This window comes from Balaenoptera acutorostrata, chromosome 4 (assembly GCF_949987535.1).
Source record: "Balaenoptera acutorostrata chromosome 4, mBalAcu1.1, whole genome shotgun sequence".
In the NCBI taxonomy this organism is placed as follows: domain Eukaryota; kingdom Metazoa; phylum Chordata; class Mammalia; order Artiodactyla; family Balaenopteridae; genus Balaenoptera; species Balaenoptera acutorostrata.
Window position 1 is genome coordinate 112,864,327 of NC_080067.1, and position 24,807 is coordinate 112,889,133.

At 33.3% G+C, this 24,807-nt stretch overlaps 1 protein-coding gene across 1 annotated transcript in view; it reads right to left on the reverse strand.

The window, feature by feature from the left end:
- The window catches only part of CADM2 (cell adhesion molecule 2), a 307,663-nt gene that overhangs the window by 74,632 nt on the left and 208,224 nt on the right, over nucleotides 1-24,807 (reverse strand). Inside the window, exon 7 of the mRNA XM_007164098.2 lies at nucleotides 6,886-7,064. Within this exon, the coding sequence (XP_007164160.2) occupies nucleotides 6,886-7,064 (179 nt within the window). The remainder of the gene's footprint in view (nucleotides 1-6,885; nucleotides 7,065-24,807) is intronic.

Consider the following 24,807-nt stretch of genomic DNA (forward strand, 5'->3'; position numbering starts at 1 on the left):
AAAGGAAATGCCAAAAATTTCCCCCCATGGGCGATTGAAGATTGATTGAATTTCTCTAATGAATGAATGCATATATAGTTGGGGACAAGAGCTCTATACATTTTATAAAGCTATAATCTAGCCTTTTTTGAACATAAAAAAAAAATCTAGAAAGACTAAGTGCCACGGGTATAACCCCTCTGTCTGCTTACCTTACTGCAATTGACAGAAAAGATCATATATAAAGAGTGCAAGGGAAAACATTTTAAATGTTGGATTTGTTGGGTGGTGGAGTCTTTCTTCCCTTCAGACAGGAATGAGGGTTTTCCGCGTGGACATTTTAGTCAGTGATCCATCTAGGTACCACAGAAACATTTACTTCAGAGTGGTATCTCAATGAATTTTTACCGTGAAAGGTGAAACTTTATCCACTTTGGGCTCATCTTAAAGAGATGAAATTTAGCCTCAACTCCGTGTTGAGTATGCCTGTACATATCCACTTTTCAAAATGCTTTATAATGAAAGCAGCGACCCTGTCTCCACTACTTGATCCCGTTCCACTTCTCTCTGCAGAGTTCAACAGCATATTCATCCAGTCAGAGGTACTCCTTTCCCACAGGCATCACAGCTCTCCCTGCTTATTCATGTCCAGAGATGCTATGTTTTATCTCAGCGATTAAAGAAGGTACTGTTTTAAGACTCATCCAACTAGTTTATTGTCTGGAAACTCTCAACTGGAGATGAGAGCAGCAGCCATAGGCTTCTTCCATCAGTGCACTCTTTGTTGTTCCACATGGATGTCTTTCTATCCTTTTCTTCCTACACCGTATATTTTTCCATCTATGCTTCTAAAGAAAGCATCTCCAAAGGAAAAATGCTCATTATGAGCACGCAGAATTAATTTACCAACTGGTAGGTCTGTTTCCATGTGAGGAAACAGATTTTAGCTGAATCCCTTTCAAATGTTTGCTAGGCTGGCTGTACATCTTTCCATTAATCCAGTCTTCTCTTTCTTGCTCCCTACCCACTCATCTGAGCTCAAAGATTCACTCTCTTATTTCCATTCTGATCTGTATTACCTTTCCTAACAGCACAGCTAAGCAAAAAAAATCATGTAGACTCTCAATGTTTCTAAATGTTTTGTTGCTGGATAATTATAACAGTAAATGTAAGTGTGACTGCCAACTTTTTAGTCTAGCTACATATTTACTATGAAGCACAGAAGTACATTCTTAATTTTAATTAATCAGAGTTCTCATTAGCTTTCAAATCATTGATAATCATAGAAGGAATATGTAAAATATATACCTTTAGACTAGGAAAGTATGTATTATAATCATATTTGCTTAGTTCTAGAGTAAGACAAATTTAAAAAGAAATTTAGGATATTATTTATGATATTCCTAATCTGTTTCATAATTAGTATGGCATGCACCTATATATGTATTATTTATTTTGCTAAATTTAGGATCAGGAACTAAAACCCTAAAGCAACTGAATTTATATCTTGTACCTTAGTTAAGTATTTGAAGGAGATAACAGATGGTTTGGAAATGTGTGCTAAAGTGAAAGAAAGGCTACCCTCCATGACTCAATTTCCCTCTCTCCCATGGTAAGCAAATTGACTGCAAGGAAGAATCAGCACCTGGGATGGGAAGTGAACCTGCATTTACTTCTAGTCTCTGAAAGAGACAGGTATCTAAATGAACAACAGTTTGGAAGTTTGGTTTGATGCAGGAATCTGTAATGTCTTGGTGTACAACGTTCTGTCTCTGCGTAATTTTGACATTTATTATTAAACAATAAAAGTAAAGTGAAATGAAAGTAGCAGTTGTATCAATTTTTTTAAAGCTGGAAAGGCATATTTAATAGTTTGATACCTTTCACTAAAAGAAAACACATAGATATTTCTAGCAGTAATATTCTCTCTTACTATAAAAATTAAAAACCTGAAACACTATTTTTATAATTGTTCTTACTAGCTAACAATAAAATGTGATGGATCTTATTCTATGTGTGTGTTATTTTTGAGGTAAATTATCCCAGAAACAAACAAACAAACAAAAAGCAATATCACATTTTTCATCAGTATTCATTTCAATAGATACATGAACAAATATATAAAACAAACCATAACTGTCAAGTGATACTTTAGGGATACAAAGTCAGCAACTGTCAGTAAACTGATTGGCATTACATAAACAAGCTTTTTATACTATTTCACTTTCTACTATAATAATAATACTAGTTATGAAAAATTTTACTTGTTTTTATATGGTCATACATATGAAATTTGCTAGAAAAAGCAAAATATGTACATATAAAGAAAAGTAAAAATGTGGAAAGGTGCATAGTGGGTAATTTTATTCAAAATAAGAATAGCAAGAGTTAAGATAATGAAGAAGTAATGAATTGTTATAAAAGCTTATTTCTGTAAATCAAAAACAGTGAAGTAATGGAAAAAAAGCAGTGGTAAGATAATTTTAAATTTCATTTAAGGGCTATTATGGTAATATGAAAAGTAAATTTGAAGAGAGATGGTGAGTATCATGAACAACGTTCTGGAATAGTGCATCTCAACTCTGCCATGACTGTGTGAGACAGCCCTGAGATGGGTCCTAAGTGGAGTGTCCTCTCCACTGAAGCTCACACTGGACTCCCTGTTACTCCTCTCCACAGTGTGGACCTCCCATAGTTAGTACAGCTACTGGTAGAAGAAGAAATAAGTTACTCATTTTTTCTACTTGTATTACTGTATTTCTTCCTGAATTCTGGGGAGGGCAGATGATAGTAAAAGAGTTCCAGCACCACTGTCCATCTTCCATGTGTATTCTGAGGCATGGTTCTGCCTTTCTCTAGCATGAGTGTGAAGGGAGGTCAAAGGCTTTGGGATAGTTGAGGAGGAAGAAGTATAGGATTTGGGGGGAAGTGGTAATTTATGTTTTCCACTCTTCATAGATATTCTTTCAAAACTTCCCAGGTACTATAAGTTTCTGACACTTCCAAAAGAATACTTTTTAAATAAATGGAGGACAAATAAATATAAGGACTTGAATCGTCCCCAACCACAAAATAAGGTTAGTCTCAGGTCATTCTCAGTTCTCTGCAGCCATTCCTTGCGTGATGAATAGGTATCTTCTATGATCTGTAGACTAAAAGATGGAGATCTGGGTAGCGTTTCTTTGAGGAGAGGATATTTTATCTAAACTTTCTGAACTTGATGTTGCATCAGAGAAACAAGGGTGATTATAACTTTTATCCTGCTCTCTCTATATTACTAATTTGCTATAGTGTTGATTTTTTTTATGATCTTCTCTATTGCTTAGTTAACAAGAATATAGAATTTTCTCATTCTTCAATAGGGATAACTTAATTTATGCTCTGGGTACCATTCAGGGAAGACTATGGGCAGTAAATTGTACACAACCTTTGGGTAAATTTTGTACCAGAGCACTGGACTGAGATTGCCTTAAGGTATCATAAGACTACTAGTAATATTATAATAATAATACTCTGATTTATTATATATCTATGTACCTGGCACTGGTGGGTACTTCTATTTATGACATATGCCATTTGTTTATAAATAATCCAGTAGTACTGTGTTACTATTTTTTTTTAAATTCCAGACACTTGGACCATGTTGTCACAAACTCTGAATATCTACATCATTGTATATCCATACTCCTATAACTCTTTGATTTTTGTACTATACTTACTTGAATGCTTATCGTTCATGTTTAACTCTAAGCTTCTTGAGTGCTATTCACCGTTGCTCCTATAGTGCATTTGCACTCAGTGAATAAATGCTAAATATTTATTTGAGGAATGAATGAATATTTCCTTTGATCTGAATTCTCCAAATAGTAAAAACAGCAATGGAACAGCATATTTCAAGACCATTAATATGGAAGTAATTAACCATTCAAAAGAAATAAATAGCATGAAAACAATAATAACATGAGAGTAACTTCAATATTTTTATACAGAAGCAAAAAACAAAAAACTACTGTGCTCACAGGAATTAATAGTATAACTATGGCTACTAATTTAACAGATTAATTTTTCCATTGCTGAGCTTGTTAATGAAAAAATGGTACCTTTTTTCCTAATGGAATCTCTACAGTGCAAATGTTTCAAAAGTGTAATGTTTTATCTTACAGGTATTTGTATACATGTACTGAATTTTGTTAGGCCTTTCATTGAGAGTGAGAACCAGACTGGCAGTTTCAAATTACCATCTGCAACTGTAATGCTTAAATTTGCAAAGATATCATGGGGGTTAGGGTGGAGGGGAACACTCCGGTGTCCATGACATACAAAGTCAGTGCTGTTAACAATTAAATGTGAAAACATTTAAATAATGCACTTCCACTGACACCCAAAGAATAAAATCTAACCATTAGGATGGTACCGAGATAGCAGATGATTTCACAGCAAAGTGCTCTGACCTCCATCAAGTTAAGAATCAATAGAACCTAGGTAACTGTGGTAGAATCAAAGACAGTCTCAGCTCATGAAAGGCCCTTCTGTGCTAGAGCTATATTAAATTATCACAGCTAATGTAAAATCAAACTTGGTGTAAAAGATAAAAGGGTAAAGTTCTCACAAATGATCACTTATCACTCCATTCCGAAATGCATACAGCATTCATTATAGATTGAAATACTACTCAAATTTCATCATTTAGTTGGGTTTTGAAACAGCCAAACCATTAACAGAAGAGAGTAGCTTTTTATATTTATACAACCAGTGACTAATGAAACATTATACCCTATGCGCAAAGGAGGAAAAAAACCCTTTATTTTGTAATGAACCCAATTGGAGCCCTTTTTAAACACCGTGTAATATGGTTTCACTGTTGCATCGAGCCTCTCATTACTTGTGTCAATAATCCTAGGTAAACCACTGTTGAACTTCACAGCATTTATCTAGCAGCATGAATAGCATTAATCTATGGGGTGCTTTTGATGAATTGTAGTTCAAAAAGCAAAGCCAAAAATGACTTCTTACAAAGTGCTCAGAGAAGTATTTATTAGAAATATGTCAACTGCCAACTACCTAAAGGTAGCTTGGCTATTTAGGAAATCATGCTGTTGGCTAGCTTGCAAACACTGAGAAAACATATGAATTTTCCCCACTTGAATTACTTTAAAAAAACAAATGACATACTTTTCAACTAAGTATATTATTTTTTCTGTCACTTCCCTTCTAATTCTCTATATTTTTATGCCATATTGCTTTCAACACAATGTGACATGCTATGCAACATGCCCCTAGGTTCCCAAGAACTGTTAGGTGAGAGAAGTGCTTAGCAAGTTGAGGGTGAATCAGACTTCATTTCCGTGACTGCAGGATCTAAACATCCAGGTCAGCATGAACTGAAAGCTACTCCTGGATCCTGCTCTAAGGATCTAACTTATCTTCTTGACACACTCAGTGGTTGTTATATTCTCTCTGGCAGTGAGCCTAGTAGGGTTTATCTACAGGGGGTTACTACATTTAATTCCAATTTATCAGTCTAATTTGATTAGGCTGATCTTTCCCAAAAGCTGGAATTTGCACAATTAATGAGATACTAGAAATTACTCTCTCAGCTCTGTTACCTTCAAGATGTTTATATGTGGAAAGTCTATTCAATGCAAGACTTTGTTTGCCTTCAAGAACAAAAGTGTTATTAAGAACTGAGAAATGGTAGACACTAAGACAATTTGAAAATAAAGTTGTAAATTGATTCAATACATTATTCTTTCTCCAATTTTGGCCTGTATCATAAAAAAGTAAACATCTTCGAAAAAAACACAAATGGGATTATTTTTCCCCTAAAATTAAATCCCTTTACAAAGAATTAGACTTTATCCCCCAAATTCCTTTTTGGAAAGGTATAAAATTAACCCATGCTTCTTACAGTTATTTTATACTTAGGTTCATGAGAAAGATTTCAAATAAATGTACTCCCTTCAGGATTTCTAAGATCCATTGGATTTATTACAGCATTGTGTAATTTTTACACAGTACTCATTCAAATACTGTAATATTGTGTAGAACACAACATTAGTCTTAAAAAAAGTTTTCTTGGTGAACTATATGAGAAAAATCTTACATTCTCTAATGCTTTTTTCTCTTGGAGATTCACATTGTACCCTATAAATAAACTCTGAGAAGTCTTGCAATAAAGAAACCTAATTTTGTTTATTGTGATATTTATCGATTTCAGAAAAGTTCATCTTCGTCTAACAATATGTTAAAGCTACCTCATGAACAACTTGCCCTGGCTTTTGGAGTTTAGGAAAAACAGAGATTCTTTTTAATCTTGGGTATTGGCATGTCTTTTTGCCATTTTCCTATATTTACTCAAATTGTGAGATTATTGCAGAGGAGAAAAAAATGTCTGTGGGTGTTTCAAATTATTGTTCATAAGAAATTAGTGCAGTTTTCACTAGTATTGTACACCTCTGTCTTTGCTACATCTCGATTACATGCTGTCTCTCTTTGTAAAACTAGTAATACTGATTATAAAGCATATTTTTATGATAATACTACCAAAATTAACTTAGGGAAAATATTGTTTTCATGATTCTGATTTATAATTTAAAGCATTTATTTGTAAAACGTAAAGAAAACCATTAATATGATTTACTATTCACCACCAAATATTATACAGTATATTTATAATAAAAAAATCTTTCACAAATATAAATTTTATTTTGAGTATAGGCTGTAATTTTATTAGTTTGACTTGAAACATATTAATTGTGAAACTTGGAGATATTTACACTTATGAGAAGTCCTTATGAAAGAAAAAGAAAACCCATTTAAATTTGTTTATTATTCTAAAGATTTTGATAAATTTAAGCAGTTTTTCAGGTCATTCTCACATGTATAATAATGTCAAAAGGTACTCACCATGTACAATGAGAACATACTCTGCGCTGCTTTGGCCAATGGTATTTGTGGCTTCACATCGATATGTACCATTATCCGTTTTGTTGAGGAAAAGAATGTTTAGCTCCCTACCACTCACAACCATTCGGTCAGGATCTGGTAATTCTCCGCCATCCTTTGTCCACAAAACAGGTTCTGGCCTATTGGATTTAAACACGCATATAAACAAAAAATATATGAAATGTTACATATTCTGTGAATTAAGCAATTTATAATATTTAACACCCATTTCATGGGTAACTATGTGCTAACTTCTATAAGGTACCAAAAGAACCATAATGCACTCACTCAGAAGAGTTTGGAGGTATGGCAATTATAATTTTATTCTATTCTCCTTAACTAAGCAGACATGTATTAAGGAGCTAATTAGTTGAGTCACTGTAGTAGTCACTGATAGATGGCAGGTCCTGCAGCCCAGATTCTGTGGCTAAATGTCTCATACCTGCTGGACTCTGGAGGATTGCCTGTGGGCTATTGGAGCAGCCTTCCACAGAGGTACCTGGAATTATACCTTTGCATTTGGGGCCACCATTGTTGGGGCACAGCTTTGCCTGAAACCACCTGAAATTTCTCCCCCTTCTAGAGGTTTATTTTTCTGCAAGTTATCTCTTTTCTTTCCTCCTTAGCTTTACTGAGATATAACTGACACACAACACTGCACTAGTTTAAGGTGCAGAGCATAATGATTTGATATATGTAAGTGTTGCCACATGATCACCACAATAAGTTTAGTGGACATCCATCACCTCACATAGTTATTTTTTTTTCTTGTGATGAGAACTTTTAAGATCTACTCTCTTAACAACTTTAAAATATACAATCCAGTATTATTAACTATAGTTGGCATACTATACATTATATCCTCAGAACTTATCTTATAACTTGAATTTTGTACCTTTTGACCACCTTCACCCATTTCCCCTATCCCCCACCCCTGCCTCTGGCCACTTTTATTCAACATTTTACTGGAAGTCCTAGCCAGAGCAATTAAGCAGGAAAATAAATAACAGGTAACCAAATTGGAAAGGAAGAAGTAAAACTGTCTTCATTTGCAGATGATATGATAGCATATAAAGAAAACCCTAAAAATTCCACTAAAAAACTCTTAAAACTAATAAATGAATTCAGTAAAGTTACAAGATACAAAATCAATAGACAAAAATCAATTGAATTTCTATACACCAACAATGAAATATCAGAAACAAATTAAGAAAATCTATTTTATAATCACAACAAAAAGAATAGAATACTTAGAAAAAAAATGTAACCAAGGGGGTGAAAAATCTGTACACTGAAAACTATAAGACATTAATGAAAGAAACTGAAGAGGTCAAATAAATGGAAAGATGGTCTTTGCTCATAGATTGAAAGAATTGGTATTAAATGTCTATACTACCCAAAGCAATCTACAAATTCAATGCAATCCCTATCAAAATTCCAATGGCATTTTTCACATAAAAAGAACAAACAATCCTAAAATTTGTATGCAACAACAAAAGGCCCCAAATAGGTAAGCAATCTTGAGAAAGAAGGAAAAAGCTGGAGGTTTCACACTTCCTGATTTCAAATGATATTTCAAAGATATAGTAATTAAAAGAGTATGATATTGGCAAAAATATAGACACATAGATAAATGGAATAGAAGGCTCAAAAATAAACCCTTGCATATATGGTCAATTAATTTTTGACAAAGGAGGCAAGAATACACAATAGGGGAAAGGACAGTCTCTTCAATAAATAGTGCAGGGAAAACTGAAGCGCCACACACAGAAGAATAAAGCTGGGCCCCTATTTTACGTTATACATAGACATCAACTCAAAATGGATTAAAAACTTGAATGTAAGACCTGAAAACCTAAAACAGGAAAGAAGCTCCTTGGCATTGGTCTTGGTGATGATTTTTCAGATTTGACAACAAAAGCAAAAATAAACAAGTGGGACCACGTCAAATTAAAAAGCTTCAGCACAGCAAAAGAAACAACTTAAAAAATGAAAAGGCAGCCTATGGAATGAGAGAAATTATTTGCAAATATTATGTCTGGATAAATAAGATAAGGGGTAAATATCCAAAATAAAGAAAGAGCTCATACAAGTCAGCAGCAAAAAAACCCTGATTAAAAACAGATAATCTGAATAGACATTTTTTCCAAAGGAGATATTTCCAAATGGACAACAGGTACATGAAGAGATGCGCAACATCACTAACAGCCAGGGAAATGCAAATCAAAACCACAATGAGATAACACTTATACCTGTTAGAATGGCTGCCTTCTAAAGGACAAGAAGTAATAATTGTTGGGGAGGGTGTGGAGAAAAGGGAACCCTCCTACACTGGTGGTGGGAATGTAAATTGGTGCAGCCACTATGGAGAACAGTACGGAGGTTCCTCAAAAAATTAAAAATAGAATTACCATATGGTCCAGTGATTCTACTTGTGGGTATATATCCAAAGGAAAAAAAACAAAATCACTGTTTCAAAAAGGTATCTGCACCCATATCCATTTTAGCACTATTTACAATAGCCAAGACATGGAAACAACCTAAGTGTCCATTTACAAATGAATGGATAAAGAAAATGAATTCCAAATGTAATGGAATATTATTCAGTCATAAAAAAAGAAGGAAATCCTGCCATTTGTGACAATATGGATGGACCTTGAGGACATTACGCTAAGTGGAAAAATCAGACAGAGAAAGATGGATACTATATGACTTCACTTATATGTGGAATCTAAGAAAAAACTGAACACATAGAAACTGACAGTTCTCCTTTAATCAAATACTTGCAAAGAATTCTCAAAACCTGCTTTCAGGGAAGAAAGGATAAATGAATCATGAATTTCTGCCTTCAAAGAGTTCAGTCTTATGTAATTGTTAATGATAAGAATGGTTATGAGTATCTATAACCATGTGTTGACAATGTCCTAGTTACTCTATGTAGATTTTCTATAATCCTCATAAGAACATGGTGAGTATCATTTTTAAAAATATAATTCAGATAATAATATAGAAGATTAGAGATGTATTCAAACCCTGGTCTGAATCCATAGTCAATGTTTTGCCCACTACCCCTTGTGTTCTAACATGATGAATATTTTCCTAGTTCTTCTATGTTAAAATTTTTAAATTTAAACATGGTTTTATCTTATCATTGTAAATTATTTTCATAAAAGCTTAAATTATTTGTTTATTTTGGTGAAAACTTTGAACTTATGCTTTGTTGTTGTGAATACAATTAGAACATAGGTCTTGATAAGTGGTGCCTATGACTACCACAGCTTTTCTAAGATGAAGAATATATATTTTTCTGACAAAATTTTGTAAAAGAAATAAAAGTTGTGAACCAAATAATAATAAATATTGTAAACTGTATCAAAATAAGTAGATCAGCAATGTGGTAAAAAAAATCGCTTAGTTTTTTAGTAAAAGCTTGTTATCTAAAAACATTAGAATAATACAATAATTTATATCATCCAATTATACAGACAACTCATTCTGATAGCATCTTTAATAAAAGTCAAACCATTAATACTTCTCAACTTTCTTCATATATTCCACATTTGCTTGTTGCTATTTGAATTTACTAATTCTTATTTTAAAACTGATAGACTGGATAATCTTGGACCATAGACATCCTTAAAATTCTTTAAAGAAAAAAGCTGGCACAATAAAATTATGATTAACTGCATGTAACTGAAATAATTAGAAATTGCATCCTTTCTACAAAGCCACATAAGGCCAACACTAAGATAACAGTTACATTAAGGATAATTTGAATTTCAGAAAATTCATCCTTAAAATACTGCTTAATAGAAGTATTTTATTATATTAAGAGGCAATATTTATTCATGTATAAGTTGGAATTTAAACACACAGATATAATTATATGCAAATACCTATACATTTCCATACATAAATTTATACTCCCCAAATCTAAACTGTCAATTTTTTCTCTGTTAGTGTTCATAAGCTTTAAGTCATATCTTAAAGCACATGGCTCTGTAAATATGTAATTAAATTTAGATATATATTTTAAATTTTGTGTATAGAAACGAAGTTAAAGATTTAGAAAAATTATTCAAGTTGCCAGTATTTAAAAAACTTTTTTTCTAAAATAATAATTCTCTCTTTTAGGAAATAATGAACAAACACCTGCAAAAATGGTTAACAGGAGATTATAGCAGTATAAGTCACTCCTGACACCAAACATTGCAGGATTCTTGATTGTACTCTGTATGATAAATCTTCAAGGTGGCAAAAAATTTAGCACCATAAGATGCAATTTTAACGAAATGGAGGTTAGAGTTTACACATCGATTAAAAATAGTCTATACATATTCCAATTAGTACTTAAAATGTTCAAGCTTCTTAATAAAATAAGCTTCACCATAAAAATATTAACTGGTTTAGCAAGTCTTGATACAATTTGTGTTTCAGCTTAATAAAGAGGGCCCCTAGGCTTTCTCTAATTGGAACCTAGAATGATTGAGTTTCTTGCTGCAAATGAATAAAAATCTTCCCTGCTGTTCAGGCAACCAAAGGAGATCATTTAAAAAGTGGTTCCAGTCTACAGTTTCTACGTGATAAGGCTGAAAAAGAGTAGGAGCCAGACACCAGGAATAAGAGGACAGTGACACAGCATCAGGCATGAGATAATACTGTATAACTCCACAGCAAGAATATTAAGATAGCCAATCCAGAGAGTTGCCCCTTTCAAAGCAATTAATTTTCAACTAAAAGTAGAAAATCTTCTGAATGAGATGAAATTAAATTTATGTTTGTCTACCAAATCTATAAGGCTGAAAAAGATGTTTTGTTTTCTTAGGCATCTAAAAATATTTGTGTAGCAGTTTCTTCCTAGGGTAAGCAAAAAACAAAAACAAAATAAAAGTGAAAAAAGGAACCAAATATGCTTGTATATTTATTCTCTTGTATTCTAATGTCTTGGTGAAGTTGTTTTTATCTTAACAGACTTTTAAAAAACTTTTACTAACTCACTGTTTTGTAGATATCTAATAGGAGAATCTCTGATATCTTTAACAATTCCTTATTTATAAATTAGTGTTGGAAAGAATTGCCACAACTTTCTCAGACTACCGGTTTATTTAATATTTGAACTAGATATAAACATAATTACTAATATCCACTGAAACTCCTGAGTTAGTCATTGGGGCATTTATTCTGTAAAGTTATGCCACAGTAACAACCCCTCTAATTCTTCCAACTGTATATGGAATCATTCACTCCCTAGGTATTGATGAGTATACCTATTGATGAGACTATTGATGAGCTTTGCCTTCATAGCTCCCATTTTCCGTTTTAGGCTCATGCTTGAGAAGAATAAAGAATAAGCAGTTCAGTTATAGAAATATCAGTCCCACAATACAGATCTCCTAAGGAAAGAATTCTCCTAGTATCCTTACAAAGTGGACAAGAGTAAAAGGTCTTCCAAATTTTGGAATGGATACACTCTCCAGTATCTTCCTTTTCCCAAATGGCTATATCCCCCTTGACTTCTGCAATGTCTTTTCCTTCAATAAGCACAGTACATGTTGGGTTCTAATTCTAAGATTAATCCTGTGAAAATTAAGTTACTTTTTCTAGATAAAAGAAAAGAATAAGTCACTGTAATAGCATTCAAGTAAACATCTTGTTCTGGCTCAAAGGAAAAAGAAAGAAATTACATACTACAGTTACATATATCTTACATTTCCTTTAATATAAGACAAAGCATGAACTTACATTTAATAACTTGGGGCCTTATATACTTATATGGCACATGAAGATGACTACTGCATTTATTTCAGTTTAGAAAATCCATGGGTGGCAGTAGATGTGATTGAAGCTTCAATACTCAGGAGATTTTTTTAAAGCCTAATTCCCCTCTATTTCTTATAATATTTTTACTCTAAAGTGAAAGAAGGTGGTGGGAGTTATGTAAACATCTTGATTCCTTTTTCTGCTTTAAGCAAACTTTTAAATCAAGAAATTATACTGCAGAGTCTGTATATAAAACCTCAGCATTTATGCTATCAAATTTTTAGATAAATGGAGGGAGAGAACTTAAATGAAAATTAATTGAAAAGTGGGTTTGAAATTGGTTTCAAGTGCAGAACTGTAGTTTTACTGGGTTCCCATAGGGAGGATTCTGAGAGAAATCTAGCCTAGGCAATCTCCATTGGGTAGATGGATATTGCATCCATAAACCACAGTCCAAACTTTGTCAATCAAGTGAGGAAGAAGAAAAATAGAAAATAGGAAAACAGAAGCTGGGGTTGCTTGCTCCTTTTTTAAAATTTAAAATACAAATACAAAGGAAGTTCAGAGTAGCCTTTCTTAAAGCTGTGAAACCAATTCAAAACATAATTTTGTAATGAGTCTCAGTTGGAAGCAAAGGATGTGGTAGATAAACAGAAAGAGACTGAAAGGGATTACTTGTGGAATAATTTATTATGTTGATCATTTCAAATTTAAAGATACTTAAAGGATTATTTTGTTATTGAGGGTCAGATGAGATGTTTCTGAACATAGTTTGTAAGTAACTTTCTACATATATTGAAAGGTATATTCTTAATTATTGTAAAAATATTGATCTAGGCCCTTGGAGAATACATACAAGCTGCGATTTTTCCTCAGATTTGATTGTTGTGCAACTTAATTATAATGAAATTTGTTTTCCTTTTATTCTGATATTGATTTTATACTTTTCATGGGAGCAATTCTTAAAACATCAAATAACTTTTACTATTAGCCAAGTTAACTTTGAATGTTTTACTTATCACAATTGAGGTTCATTTTAAAACCTAATCAATGAAACATTTATGTGTCAGTCTTTATAGATATAGTTTTGCTTAAGGGAAAACAAAACTTCAGAAACGTTTATAGTAGAGTAATCTTCAATGAGTCTCGATGGGTTTAATTACCAGAAAATGTCCTACTCTTACACTCACATCTTAAGACAGGTAAGAGATCAATGAACATTTTTGTTGTTGTTGTTAATTAAAGTATACCCATATATTCTTGACTAGTTACTTCATAAGGTTACACAATTATTATCTAACAAGTATCTATAAACAAATCAGTGCAAGTTTTGAACCAGGAATTATGAGGGACATAAGGAAACTAAAATAATATCTGTTCTCTGAGATACTATGCTTTAATAGTTTATATAAAATATGTCTAACCAAACATAACATTTGGCAGGATATGGTAAGTGGCATAAACGAGTTATAAAAAATCATAAAGATTCATCATATCTATATTAGGAACATTGCAACAGGCTTTATGAAAGATATAACTTTTGACTCATCTCTCTAATTACGGCAGGATTTTGAGCGGTAGAAATGGAAGATGACAGCTCAAGAGGAGTCAGAATCCTGGTTAGGATGCTTGCCTTCCAGAGGCCGTATTGTTGAATAGATGAATTTAAACATGGTGAATGCCAGGAAAGAGTATAAGGTTACTAGGTGATAGTGTTATTGGCTAAGATAACAAATTAAGAAAGGGCAACGTTAAAAGTATTTAATGTGATAACTGAGTTGGGAGTAATAAAATCAAAAGCCAAGATGTAAGTTGATATTAAGGAACAGGACCAAATATGCTCATAAGAAGCTAAGTCCGAGACAAAGTTTTTAGGACATGAAGCTGAACATGAAAAAGTATTATTTTACTATTAGACCAGAAGACTGATAACGCTGTTAATATGGAATACAGAATGAAATATGGTAGGGAACATTCTGGTCATAAAGAGGAGGATGAACAAAAGCAAAGAAATGAAAAAGTTTGGAATAGAGAGGTAGGGGGTAAAAACACAAACCTGTACATTTAAACCTGTACGTTTTTTAGCCTGGCACTCAACCCTGGCCTTGAGTATAGGTGGAAAAATCCAGACTTTCCTGAATAATAAAAACGCTTTACTAACTCTTTTGAGAAGTAAATATCTCTGAGCAGAGTTTCCTTTAAGTATACCAATGTGAAATACCTGAAAAAGGAAAATTCAATGAAGAGACCATATATAGAGTTCTGAAGAGAGAAAACAAAGATTTACATGAAGTTGGAGTAATAATAAAGGAAAGCACAGAATAATAGAATATAATAGAAGAGCTCTTGGGAAAGTAAACATAACTTTTTGGAGTTAGAAAATGTATGGTGTTAGTGAAAACAGAGGAGAAACTCTCCTTATGGAGTCTAGTCTGTATGAGAACAATCTTAGTCCTGAATAGGAAAAAATAACAATGCAAGACCAACCAACTAACCAACCAAATGACAAACAAACAAAACATAAACCAGGGTGGAAACAAACTGAGATACAGTGGAAAGGAAAAGTTGATGATTTCAGTTTAAGAAACTCTAAATTCAAGTGCTAGAAGAAAATAAAGAAATACATCTCCATCTAGCAATAAGGAATGAGAAATTAGAAACTGGAGCAGAGGGCAGGACTAGAATTTATACAGAGATTGGAGCCAAGCAAGTGTCCAAGCTTAAGAGAGAAAACAAAAAACCGATTACCAAACATTTAGGAGATGAGAAAAGAAAGACAATGAAATCCAGTATGTCTTAGAGAAGTCAAAAGAAATTAATGTCATAGGAACAAGAGAGAATCTCTTTAAACACTCATTGACCTACATATTTACATTTATAACTCATCCAATACCTTGATCTCTCAGTTCCCCGAACCTCTCATATCCAATAATTATTTTGTTAGCCCTACTCAGCCATAATCATACACTAAACTTTGTCATCATCATTACTTCACTTCCTTAAATATCAATATTTCAATTTTTCTGATCACAGCCTTCCATCTTTTCAGCACACTATTCAGCTCATCATCAAAATCTCCAATCCTAACTACTGAACCCATCATTTACCTTAATTCTTCAATCCACTCCTAACTTTACTTCTCTCTTTAATCAGTATTACTATGCAATCAATATTTTTTTCTTTTCCCATCCATTGTGCTTAACTGGTTATTTCTCAGCCCTGACGAACCCAACTTTTCCATCTTGCCTGTCAGAACATCTAAACTAACTGAAAAAAAATGAGGAGAGGGTAATGGTTTGTTTGTTTTCTAAATACTGTTCTTGACGTCGTCATGCAAGAATGTACATGAAGAGCAATGAAAGGCAATTTTGAAGCAAAATAAATTTCATTACTGTGTCTTTGAGTATTTCATGACTTAAAAAAAAAAGTTTTGGGACATCCTTGGTGGCGCAGTGGTTAAGAATCTGCCTGCCAATGCAGGGGACAGGGGTTCAATCCCTGCTCTGGGAAGATCCCACATGCTGCGGAGCAACTAAGCCTGTGCAGCACAACTATTGAGCCCACGAGCCCCAATTACTGAGCCTGCGTGCCACAATTACTGAAGCCCGAGTGCCTAAAGCCTGTGCTCTGCAACAAGAGAAGCCACCTCAATGAAGAGTAGCTCCCACTTGCCGCAACTAGAGAAAGCCCACACGCAACAATGAAGACCCAACACGGCCAAAAAACAAAAGTTCTGTTTTTCTGATATGTGGAAATGTGCCCCATGTATTTTCATAAATGTTTAAAATATATGATTATATGTACACATTTCTGCCCCTTATAGCTCTTTAACATAATATTTAGAATAATTATTTTTGCAAAATCTGTATTTTGATACAGCTGGTATCATCATTTGTTAAGTTGGCTCTGTCCTGATATTTCAAATATTTAGGGCTGGAATAATACAGTAAGTGAAGAGGAAAAAAAGGAAAAGGAGACTTGAAGAAATTATGCAGGTGAAGAAAATTTAAGTACTTCTCTTTAACGTATGTAATTTTCCATTGTATTTCTAGCCTGTTGCAGTTATTTGTATTTCATTTAATAAATATGTCTTTGTGTATTTGTGTGTGTAAGAGAGAGGGAAAGAGTGAAATAGTTCCTTAGCTTTTTTTCCTCCTTGGTCTCCACTCCCTTCTGATTTTAGTGGTTTCTGGACGTGTTCTTCAGTCTCTTGCTATATCCACATAATTCTTAAGGGTTACTCTTTGCTCAGAATAGACATGATATTTCCTATACTTGAAAAATTCTTTTTATGAAAAGCAATGATTTTTTTCCCTTCTTTTGCAGTTTGAGAATCCCAGTGATTCCTGTTGAAAGTCTCAACAATGAAAGCCCCTACTCAAATATCACCATCAGTACTTCTGCCTGATAGGGTCAAAGGTGTTCAATGCAGTGAAAAATGAAGTCAGTTTGAAGTGGAAAATCAAGCCTACTTATTCTATTAAATTGCAAGTTGAAAGTCTGATTCTGAATTTATCTACTCATGTAAATTCCTGAAATCAACTATTGCACTAGTATAGTGTCAAGTAGGAGGAGTCTCATTACATTAAAGATTGGATTTAGATGGGACAATAAAATCAATGCTAACTTCATCATTAGATTTAAAATCTCAATAGAAAATGAGAAATGGATTTCTTCTACCCTGATTAATCTGAGCATATGCTACTTGATTCTGACTTTTTAAGGTACTTCTTGCCTACAAGTTTAGAAACTTGTAGTAGAAATAGAAAATAAACTATATGCAAGAGGTAAGTGCCTTTAGAGACTTGAAAATAATGGCACCTTTTAGAGTGCCTGTGAAATCCTGAACCACTTTTTACTGATAAGGTAGTGTTCATTGATAATTATTTTAACATTTTTGAAAAACAAAGCATTCATACTACAAACTGTATAATTCCAGACGCTTTGTGGCACAAGAAATAAAAGATTATCCCCAGAAAAGATAAGATTGCTATGATCCTGAAGGAGTGACAGATTTTAGCACTGAAGAAAAAATATTCAAGATTGTGACAAATGCTTAAACTAATCTCTTTGTGCTAAAGCAAAACAATTACCCGTGCCTTATCTACACTTAACATTTTTTTTCCCTTTGGTAAACACGGAACATTAATTCCTGGTTAAAAGATCAAGAAATCTTGAGTAAACATTCATTCCCTCATCCAAGCAATAATAAGTCCTTCTGTGTATGTACATTAAGCTCAAAATCTCTATGATATTTTAAAAAAAAATTTGTTAAGAAAATATTATTTTCAATTTCTTTGAAACTTAGGAACTCCTTGAAACCTCCTTTGACTAAAATAGACTTTGGAACATTTTCATGTCTTTCAAATCAATAACTTATGAGTCTGAGTTTCTCAGAATTTCCCACCTTATCAACCTGTGTACATTATAAGGACAATTTGATACCATATAAAATGTATCTACAAGCATCCTAATCAATCCGATGCCTGAAAATCATTCAGTTCACGGGCACGTTGCAATGACAGGGTCCTATTCTCCATATAAGAGTTACTTTACAATCCATTACTTTCACTACTATAAAATTGTGCTAATTAACCTTATAAGATCTAATACTTATGTTAAACACTGTGTCACCATTATAGAACTGTTTCTGTTCCACGACTTATTTCTTTTCTAATATTAAAACCAATGGTCTTGGAAAAGTAAAAGTAAAGCGCACATCATTTATCTGGTAGCTGGGGAATTAAATGCTTCATGTAAGTAAATGCTGAAGATAATTGAAATTTAAGATTAAAACATTTGCAAGTATATTTTAATCATTTGGATGAAATCCTTCTCAAAGGATCAAACTTTTCTGCATTATTAAACAGAACATACTTAGTGCCATTCAACTGTTTTTTTTGGAGCTAAGATCTCCTCAGTTTGAACATACATTTTTGTGTAGTGACAGTTTTAGAGAAACTGAAGTGATTAGGATTTAGCATGTTCTTTTCCTGAATGTCCCCAAGATCCAGCTTCACCACAGTTGGTGTTAATGTAACAATTTTCAAATCTTTTGAAATGCGACCTACAGGAAAAGATATATTTTACAGCTTTACACAATGCACAAACATACACACACAGGAAATAAAAGCTTGCTCTTTCTAATGTACTGTAACATTTTCTTTTCTTTTTCTTCCTTCCTTTCTTATTCTATTATTTTTCCATTTTATTTTTGGTTTTTAAAAAGGGTTTTTTAAATTAATCTGATGACTCATTAAAAGCCACAACCAGCTATTTGAAAAACACTGCATTTGTGACCCACAATGAGAGCTCCTGTGGCCTCTAGGTCTTTTTGTCCCTATACTGGAAAGTTATTATATTTTTCATCTTGCTTCTTGATGGTCACCTCACTATATTCATCTCTGTATGTGTAATTTTGAGTGGTGGCGCTGAAGTCCATCACAGCTCACCATTCTAGAGAAATCTGCTGGTCACAAGTCACAAGAGTTGCTGTTCTTTTCTCCTGTCTTTTTTATTTTCTCTGTCTCTCTCTTCTTTCTCCTTTCCTTGAAGCATCCCAGATATTTCCAGTACTTTGAATTTGAAAGAGTTGGGTTTTAAAGCCATCAACAATCACTGACATATTCTACTCATTCTCACTGGAAACATTTGTAAATGTTCATATTTTCTACAACTTGGGACATTGCTGTTTAAATTTTTTTCCAAACTTTGAAGTTTAGGGGTTCCTGTATGATTGAGGTTATATCTAGAAAAGCGAATCAATATATACCACACTTTGTAAAAACACATATAATGCAAGAAATTTTCTTTAGATTGTTTGAATAAATGGCTTTCCAAGGTATAAAAGTTTTCTGTTTCACCATTAATTGAAATAATACTATCTCCAGTGATTCTGAATTAATTTTATTTTTTCACAGTTTGTTCTCTCCATATATTTGCAAAAATGATAATCAAATTATTTACCACAAGCACAAAATAACGCACTTCTCAGTAAGTTGAATGGTGATCACCAGAAGGATATTCGCTCTAACATTAGGACATGTATTACGGAAAAAAATTGCAAAGAGAAAAAACAAATCTTACTGAATGACACTTGTTGAGCAATAGGTTAACATGCTCTTTAATCAAGGATGAAGTATGATATTTCAGCTCTTTTACATGTTAAGAGTGATTTTTGTTTCTGCACTTTTCCTACAATTACCATTTTGATGACTGTTTTTATATAAACACAAATGAATGTTTACAGATCTTTAAATAAAGAGTAAAATACTTAGATGTAATCTCATAATTAATATATTAAAAAGAAACAGAGATTTTTAAATCCATGAGCCCAAAAGTACACATCTGAAAATCTAAGCAAGGATATGACATGATCACTCCACAATGTCTTAAACATATTGAGACATTTTAGTGTTAGAGTTTCCCACTGAACATTTACAAAATAATTGGGTTTTTGTTGCAAGAAAATTGCTTACCTGGAAATGTTCAAGAAGTACATTTCCTCTTTGGATCTATAATCATCATACTGCAAGCTCTTATGGGACTTTCACAAGACATAGGCACATTTAACTGAAAATGATTGAGTGCCCAACACACCACAGATGCCCAGCCTAAATAACAGCAGTGGAGATTACCGAGAGTCAGCTTCTTGTTTCAAAAACAAAACCAAATATATTCGGCCTCATTTCCAAGATAACCACTTGTATGTTTCCAGAGAGTCAACATGGGATTAAATTTTGAAGCCATGAGATGGAAGCAAAAGACCATATGGGCCTCAGAAGAGAAACTTGTATGAAAAGGACAGCACATGGGTATATTTTTTTAAATTATGAAAACTTAGAGCGAATTTCCCAATATTATTCCTTTGAAAACACTTTAGAAAAAACTGACTACAATGCCTTTAATTAATTAATTGAGACAACTTTATATCTCTCTAGAGATCAGAACACAAGGGGGAAAAAAATCTAAATGCTCTGTAACTTTTATCATCCAAGGACTGACTTTGTGAGAGTATGTATATAGTAGGTCCGTCCCCTCATTATGTTTATTCCACCAATTGTTTTGGTGACATATTAAGCATAGTATTTAGCAAGAAAGACATACTTTGGGGGAGTGTTCACTTTGAACTTCCTGCTTATTCTATTTACCCTCTAAGGCTGTGCATTGTATTTCATTACACTGGTATTATGTTTGCAGGTATTGCTTTGTAGTTATAACCTGCAGTCTTAATCTTCTCAAACATATCAAATTAAGAATATAATATAATTAGCTTTTTAAAAACAAATATGTTTAATAATCAGAACTATTTAGATATATTTAGAAATTCTTTAGATACTATTTAGATATGCTAATACAGGTTTGATTCATAACTGATAATATTTTATAATTATTTAGTTAAAATATGGGCATTCCTAAAAGTTTATAAGTACTTTCTCATTCTTGCCAACTTCACTGGGTTATTGTGAAAAGTCAATATGATAGGAGAACTAAAAACACTATGTAAATAAGAAAACATAACCATCAGAGTTGTTAAAATTTTTTTAAAAGTGTCTTTGTAATCTACCATTTATCAACTGAGTCTACCATTTATCAACTGAGTGACTAGAAAAGGTCATATGACCTCCACAAGACTTACTGTCCTTATCTACAAAATGAAAACAATTATAAGAGCCTTTGTAAACCTTTTACAACAGGATAGTTGTGTGGTTAAAATAAGACTAGCATGAGGGAACTTGAAACCTATGCCAAAACGAGGCCTTATACATCACAGACTCTGGATTCTCAACCACTCATGAACCATGCTATTCACTTAGTTCTGGTTTCTTAAAACCTTCCAGATCTCCTGCTTTGGCTTTCTGTCAAAACTAGCTAACTGGTTAATCTCTATTTCATCCCAGCTGAACTCCTTTACAGTGTAGCCTTTTCCACATTTGTGGAACCAGAACTCATTCTCTACCCCTTCCAGTCCTTCCAATTGTTCTAAATGTTTTTCTACCTTAACAGTATGGAGGGGCTATTCCTATGTCTCAGGACTTTTCCACTTCTAGCTATATTACATTTTACCCCCTGACAAGGGTTCATGCCTCTGTCCCTCTTCTCTACAGCTCATTATTACTATTTAACCTCAACTAAAATAGCCATGTTGCCCTGCCAGTTTTGCCATGACTTTAGTTTAGATTCCTTTGCTGTTCAAACATGCTTTGGAAAGTCACAGACCGTTGTCCTAGAATGTGTTTATTCTGCCTAGAACCTTGAATTTCAGAGCCATGGAAGAAATCTGAGATAGTAACTCAGTTCCCAGCGTTGCCATAGTAGCCCAATATCAGCATGTGTATTAAATATGTAATTAAGACTTTGAGTTTAAAACTTGGTGAGATACACTGTATGGAATCTTTTGACAAAATAATAACTTATCCTCATGGCTACTATTTATTATGAAATTACTTGGAGGCAGAAATTGCATATATATTTTCATTAATATTTAAAACAATTTGTTTACTAGGTTTTATTTTCTAATTTTAGAGAATAAAAAATACTTGGTATATTTACACTGGTAAACTGTGGACTTCGGGGTGAAAATGATAGGTCCATATAGGTTCATTGTAATAAATATACCTCTGCTGTGAGGGACGTCAATAGTGGGGGAGGTTGGACATGAGTGGGGATGAAAGGTATATGGGAACCCTGTACTTTCCACTCAATTTCACTGTGAACCTAAAACTCTCTAAAAAATAAAGTTTATTAATTAAAAAAACATTTTGGTGTGGTTACATGACTTACTCAAGACCACTCAGGCCACAGATATCTACGGATTTATAATTCAAAGCTACTTCTATTTCTCTTTCTACTGCACCACACAGCTTTCTCTGCCCCAGAGAATGACAGCTTAGACAGTATATGTGAACATAAACACAGACCTTGATGATTAATTAGATGGCTTTCTATAGCACAGATGGCAGGAGAGAGACAAATACTGTGTAATTAACATCTACTAGGCATTAAGTCAAATCATATAAAATTGCCATCATTGTAGATCATATTCTTTTTCCCAGAATTTGTGAAAGGAAAATCAAAATGGAGTCTATATTGCTAAGAGAGCTCCCTAAAATGGAGCCAGGAGGCTATTACAAAGTATGACTTATGCACATCTCAGCCTGAACAGAATCTAACCTTTTGATCTCTTATTGTCCTACTTAAGACATCTAGATCATCTGCCAGAAACTCAAGATAATTATTGGGCCCATACCCTAAAATAACTTGTGGCAGCCTCTCTACTTATTGGACTACCTTAAAATAACACATGATTCCTCAAGGACAAATATTTCCTGATTCACGTCAGAGTCAATCACAATTCTCACTAGGCAACTTTTAAAAGCCTTGTGGCTTTTTGTCTTTATAAGCCCCTGACTCTTTCTCTTCCCTGGAACACTCTTTTGGCTTAACCAGAATCTGTGTCTCCTGAATTGCAATTCTTAAGACTCCAAATAAACTATTTTATTATTTTCAGCCTTCTGCACTGTTTTTCTGTTGACAAATTCATATTTTCCTCTGTTTTGGGCTAAGACATTTCACTCTCGATAACTTGCCTTCTTTAACTCCTGGTTTGTTTTGTCATTTCTTCTGGTTGTGACTGGATTATATAACAAATAGTAAATAACCTGTGATTTGTAAAAAGGTACATATTAGGCTGAGAAAACAGATTTGATATAAAACTGTTTTGCCTTAATTTGCATCTCATTTTTTAATCTCTATTATGCTAATAGGAAAATGCATCAGTGTGTTTTTATCAGATTTCTTCTTAAATTCTAGATCATTTTGAAAATGGATGTGTAAGTGCTCCTCTAAAACACCTCACTAGTTATTATGATATGTTATCTGTCTTCCTAAAGATTAAAATCTTTCTTCTTATTCAGAATAGCGATGTTATGTGCAATGCAATTATGTATACTAGATTCATACCAAAATCATAAGAAAAAGTGTGGCTACCAGAGGTAAAATAGTAACTACAACATAAACATAATGCCGAATATACAGAAAAATTTATCAATGACTATAATTATTTTCTTTTATAGAATAAATACCAAATATACATTTATTTGACTGAAAATGTCACATTGCTTTTGTGAAGTAAATTTACAAAGTGTTAAACATTTGATTAAAATGAATGATGATTCTTTAGCTATAGCATGTGGGGGGCAATCCCACACCTTTTAAGGTCATAACATTAATGTAAAATAACAGCTTTTTTCCCCCTCTACTTCTATAAGTGGAGAATGCTGCTGCCTGAAAGCTGTCTGGGAATTCAGCCAAAGAAAGAAGAAGGTTGCAAAAATTCTGGGGACTTTAAAGAAAAGTGGTTGGCATTAGCTTGGTCCTCACTTTAAACTAAAATTAAAACAATAAACAGACATGTACAGTAATCTCTCTTTTAAGGAAAAAATAGAATGCCTCTATAGTAATGTCAAGTGGAACAATTTGGTCCTGGCCCAAGTTATGCAGCTGTTCCACAGGAAAACAGCAAAAGGCTTCAGTCCAAAGCAGGCAAATAAGGCATGATTGTTTATAAACAGTCACTGGGGCCCTCACATTTAGAACAAGGAAAACAATATTAGCATACAGGAGGCCAGGTTAGCAACATGAGTCTCAGTATGAGTTGAGTCACACCATCATTTTGTGATTTATACAAAAGACACTGGTGCTATTTTTTCTACTATTAACTTGCCTAATAACCATGGATAACTCATACTTTAGGAAATCATATATTGGTCAAACATTTTTAAAGAAACAATAAAGATTTGATCACGGATTAAACAAATGATATGTCAGCTACCAAATGTAAAGAAATCATACACCTGTTATCCTCTTCTGATTCTCACCTGCTCATCAAAGGGGGCTCGGGTAATTGGTAAGGATAATAGAAATCGGGTGTTTCAGGAGTCAGTTAGAAGCTAAGACACAGTGTTGCTTCTCCGTGATTCCAAAATAACAAAATGGGGAATCAGGCGTAATAGCAGCAAAATAATGGAGAACTTTGACGGTGATTACCAGAGTAAAATAGGAAATTCGAACCTACCTGTTGGGTAAATGTGATATCACATACTTCATTTTTACTCCTACTCT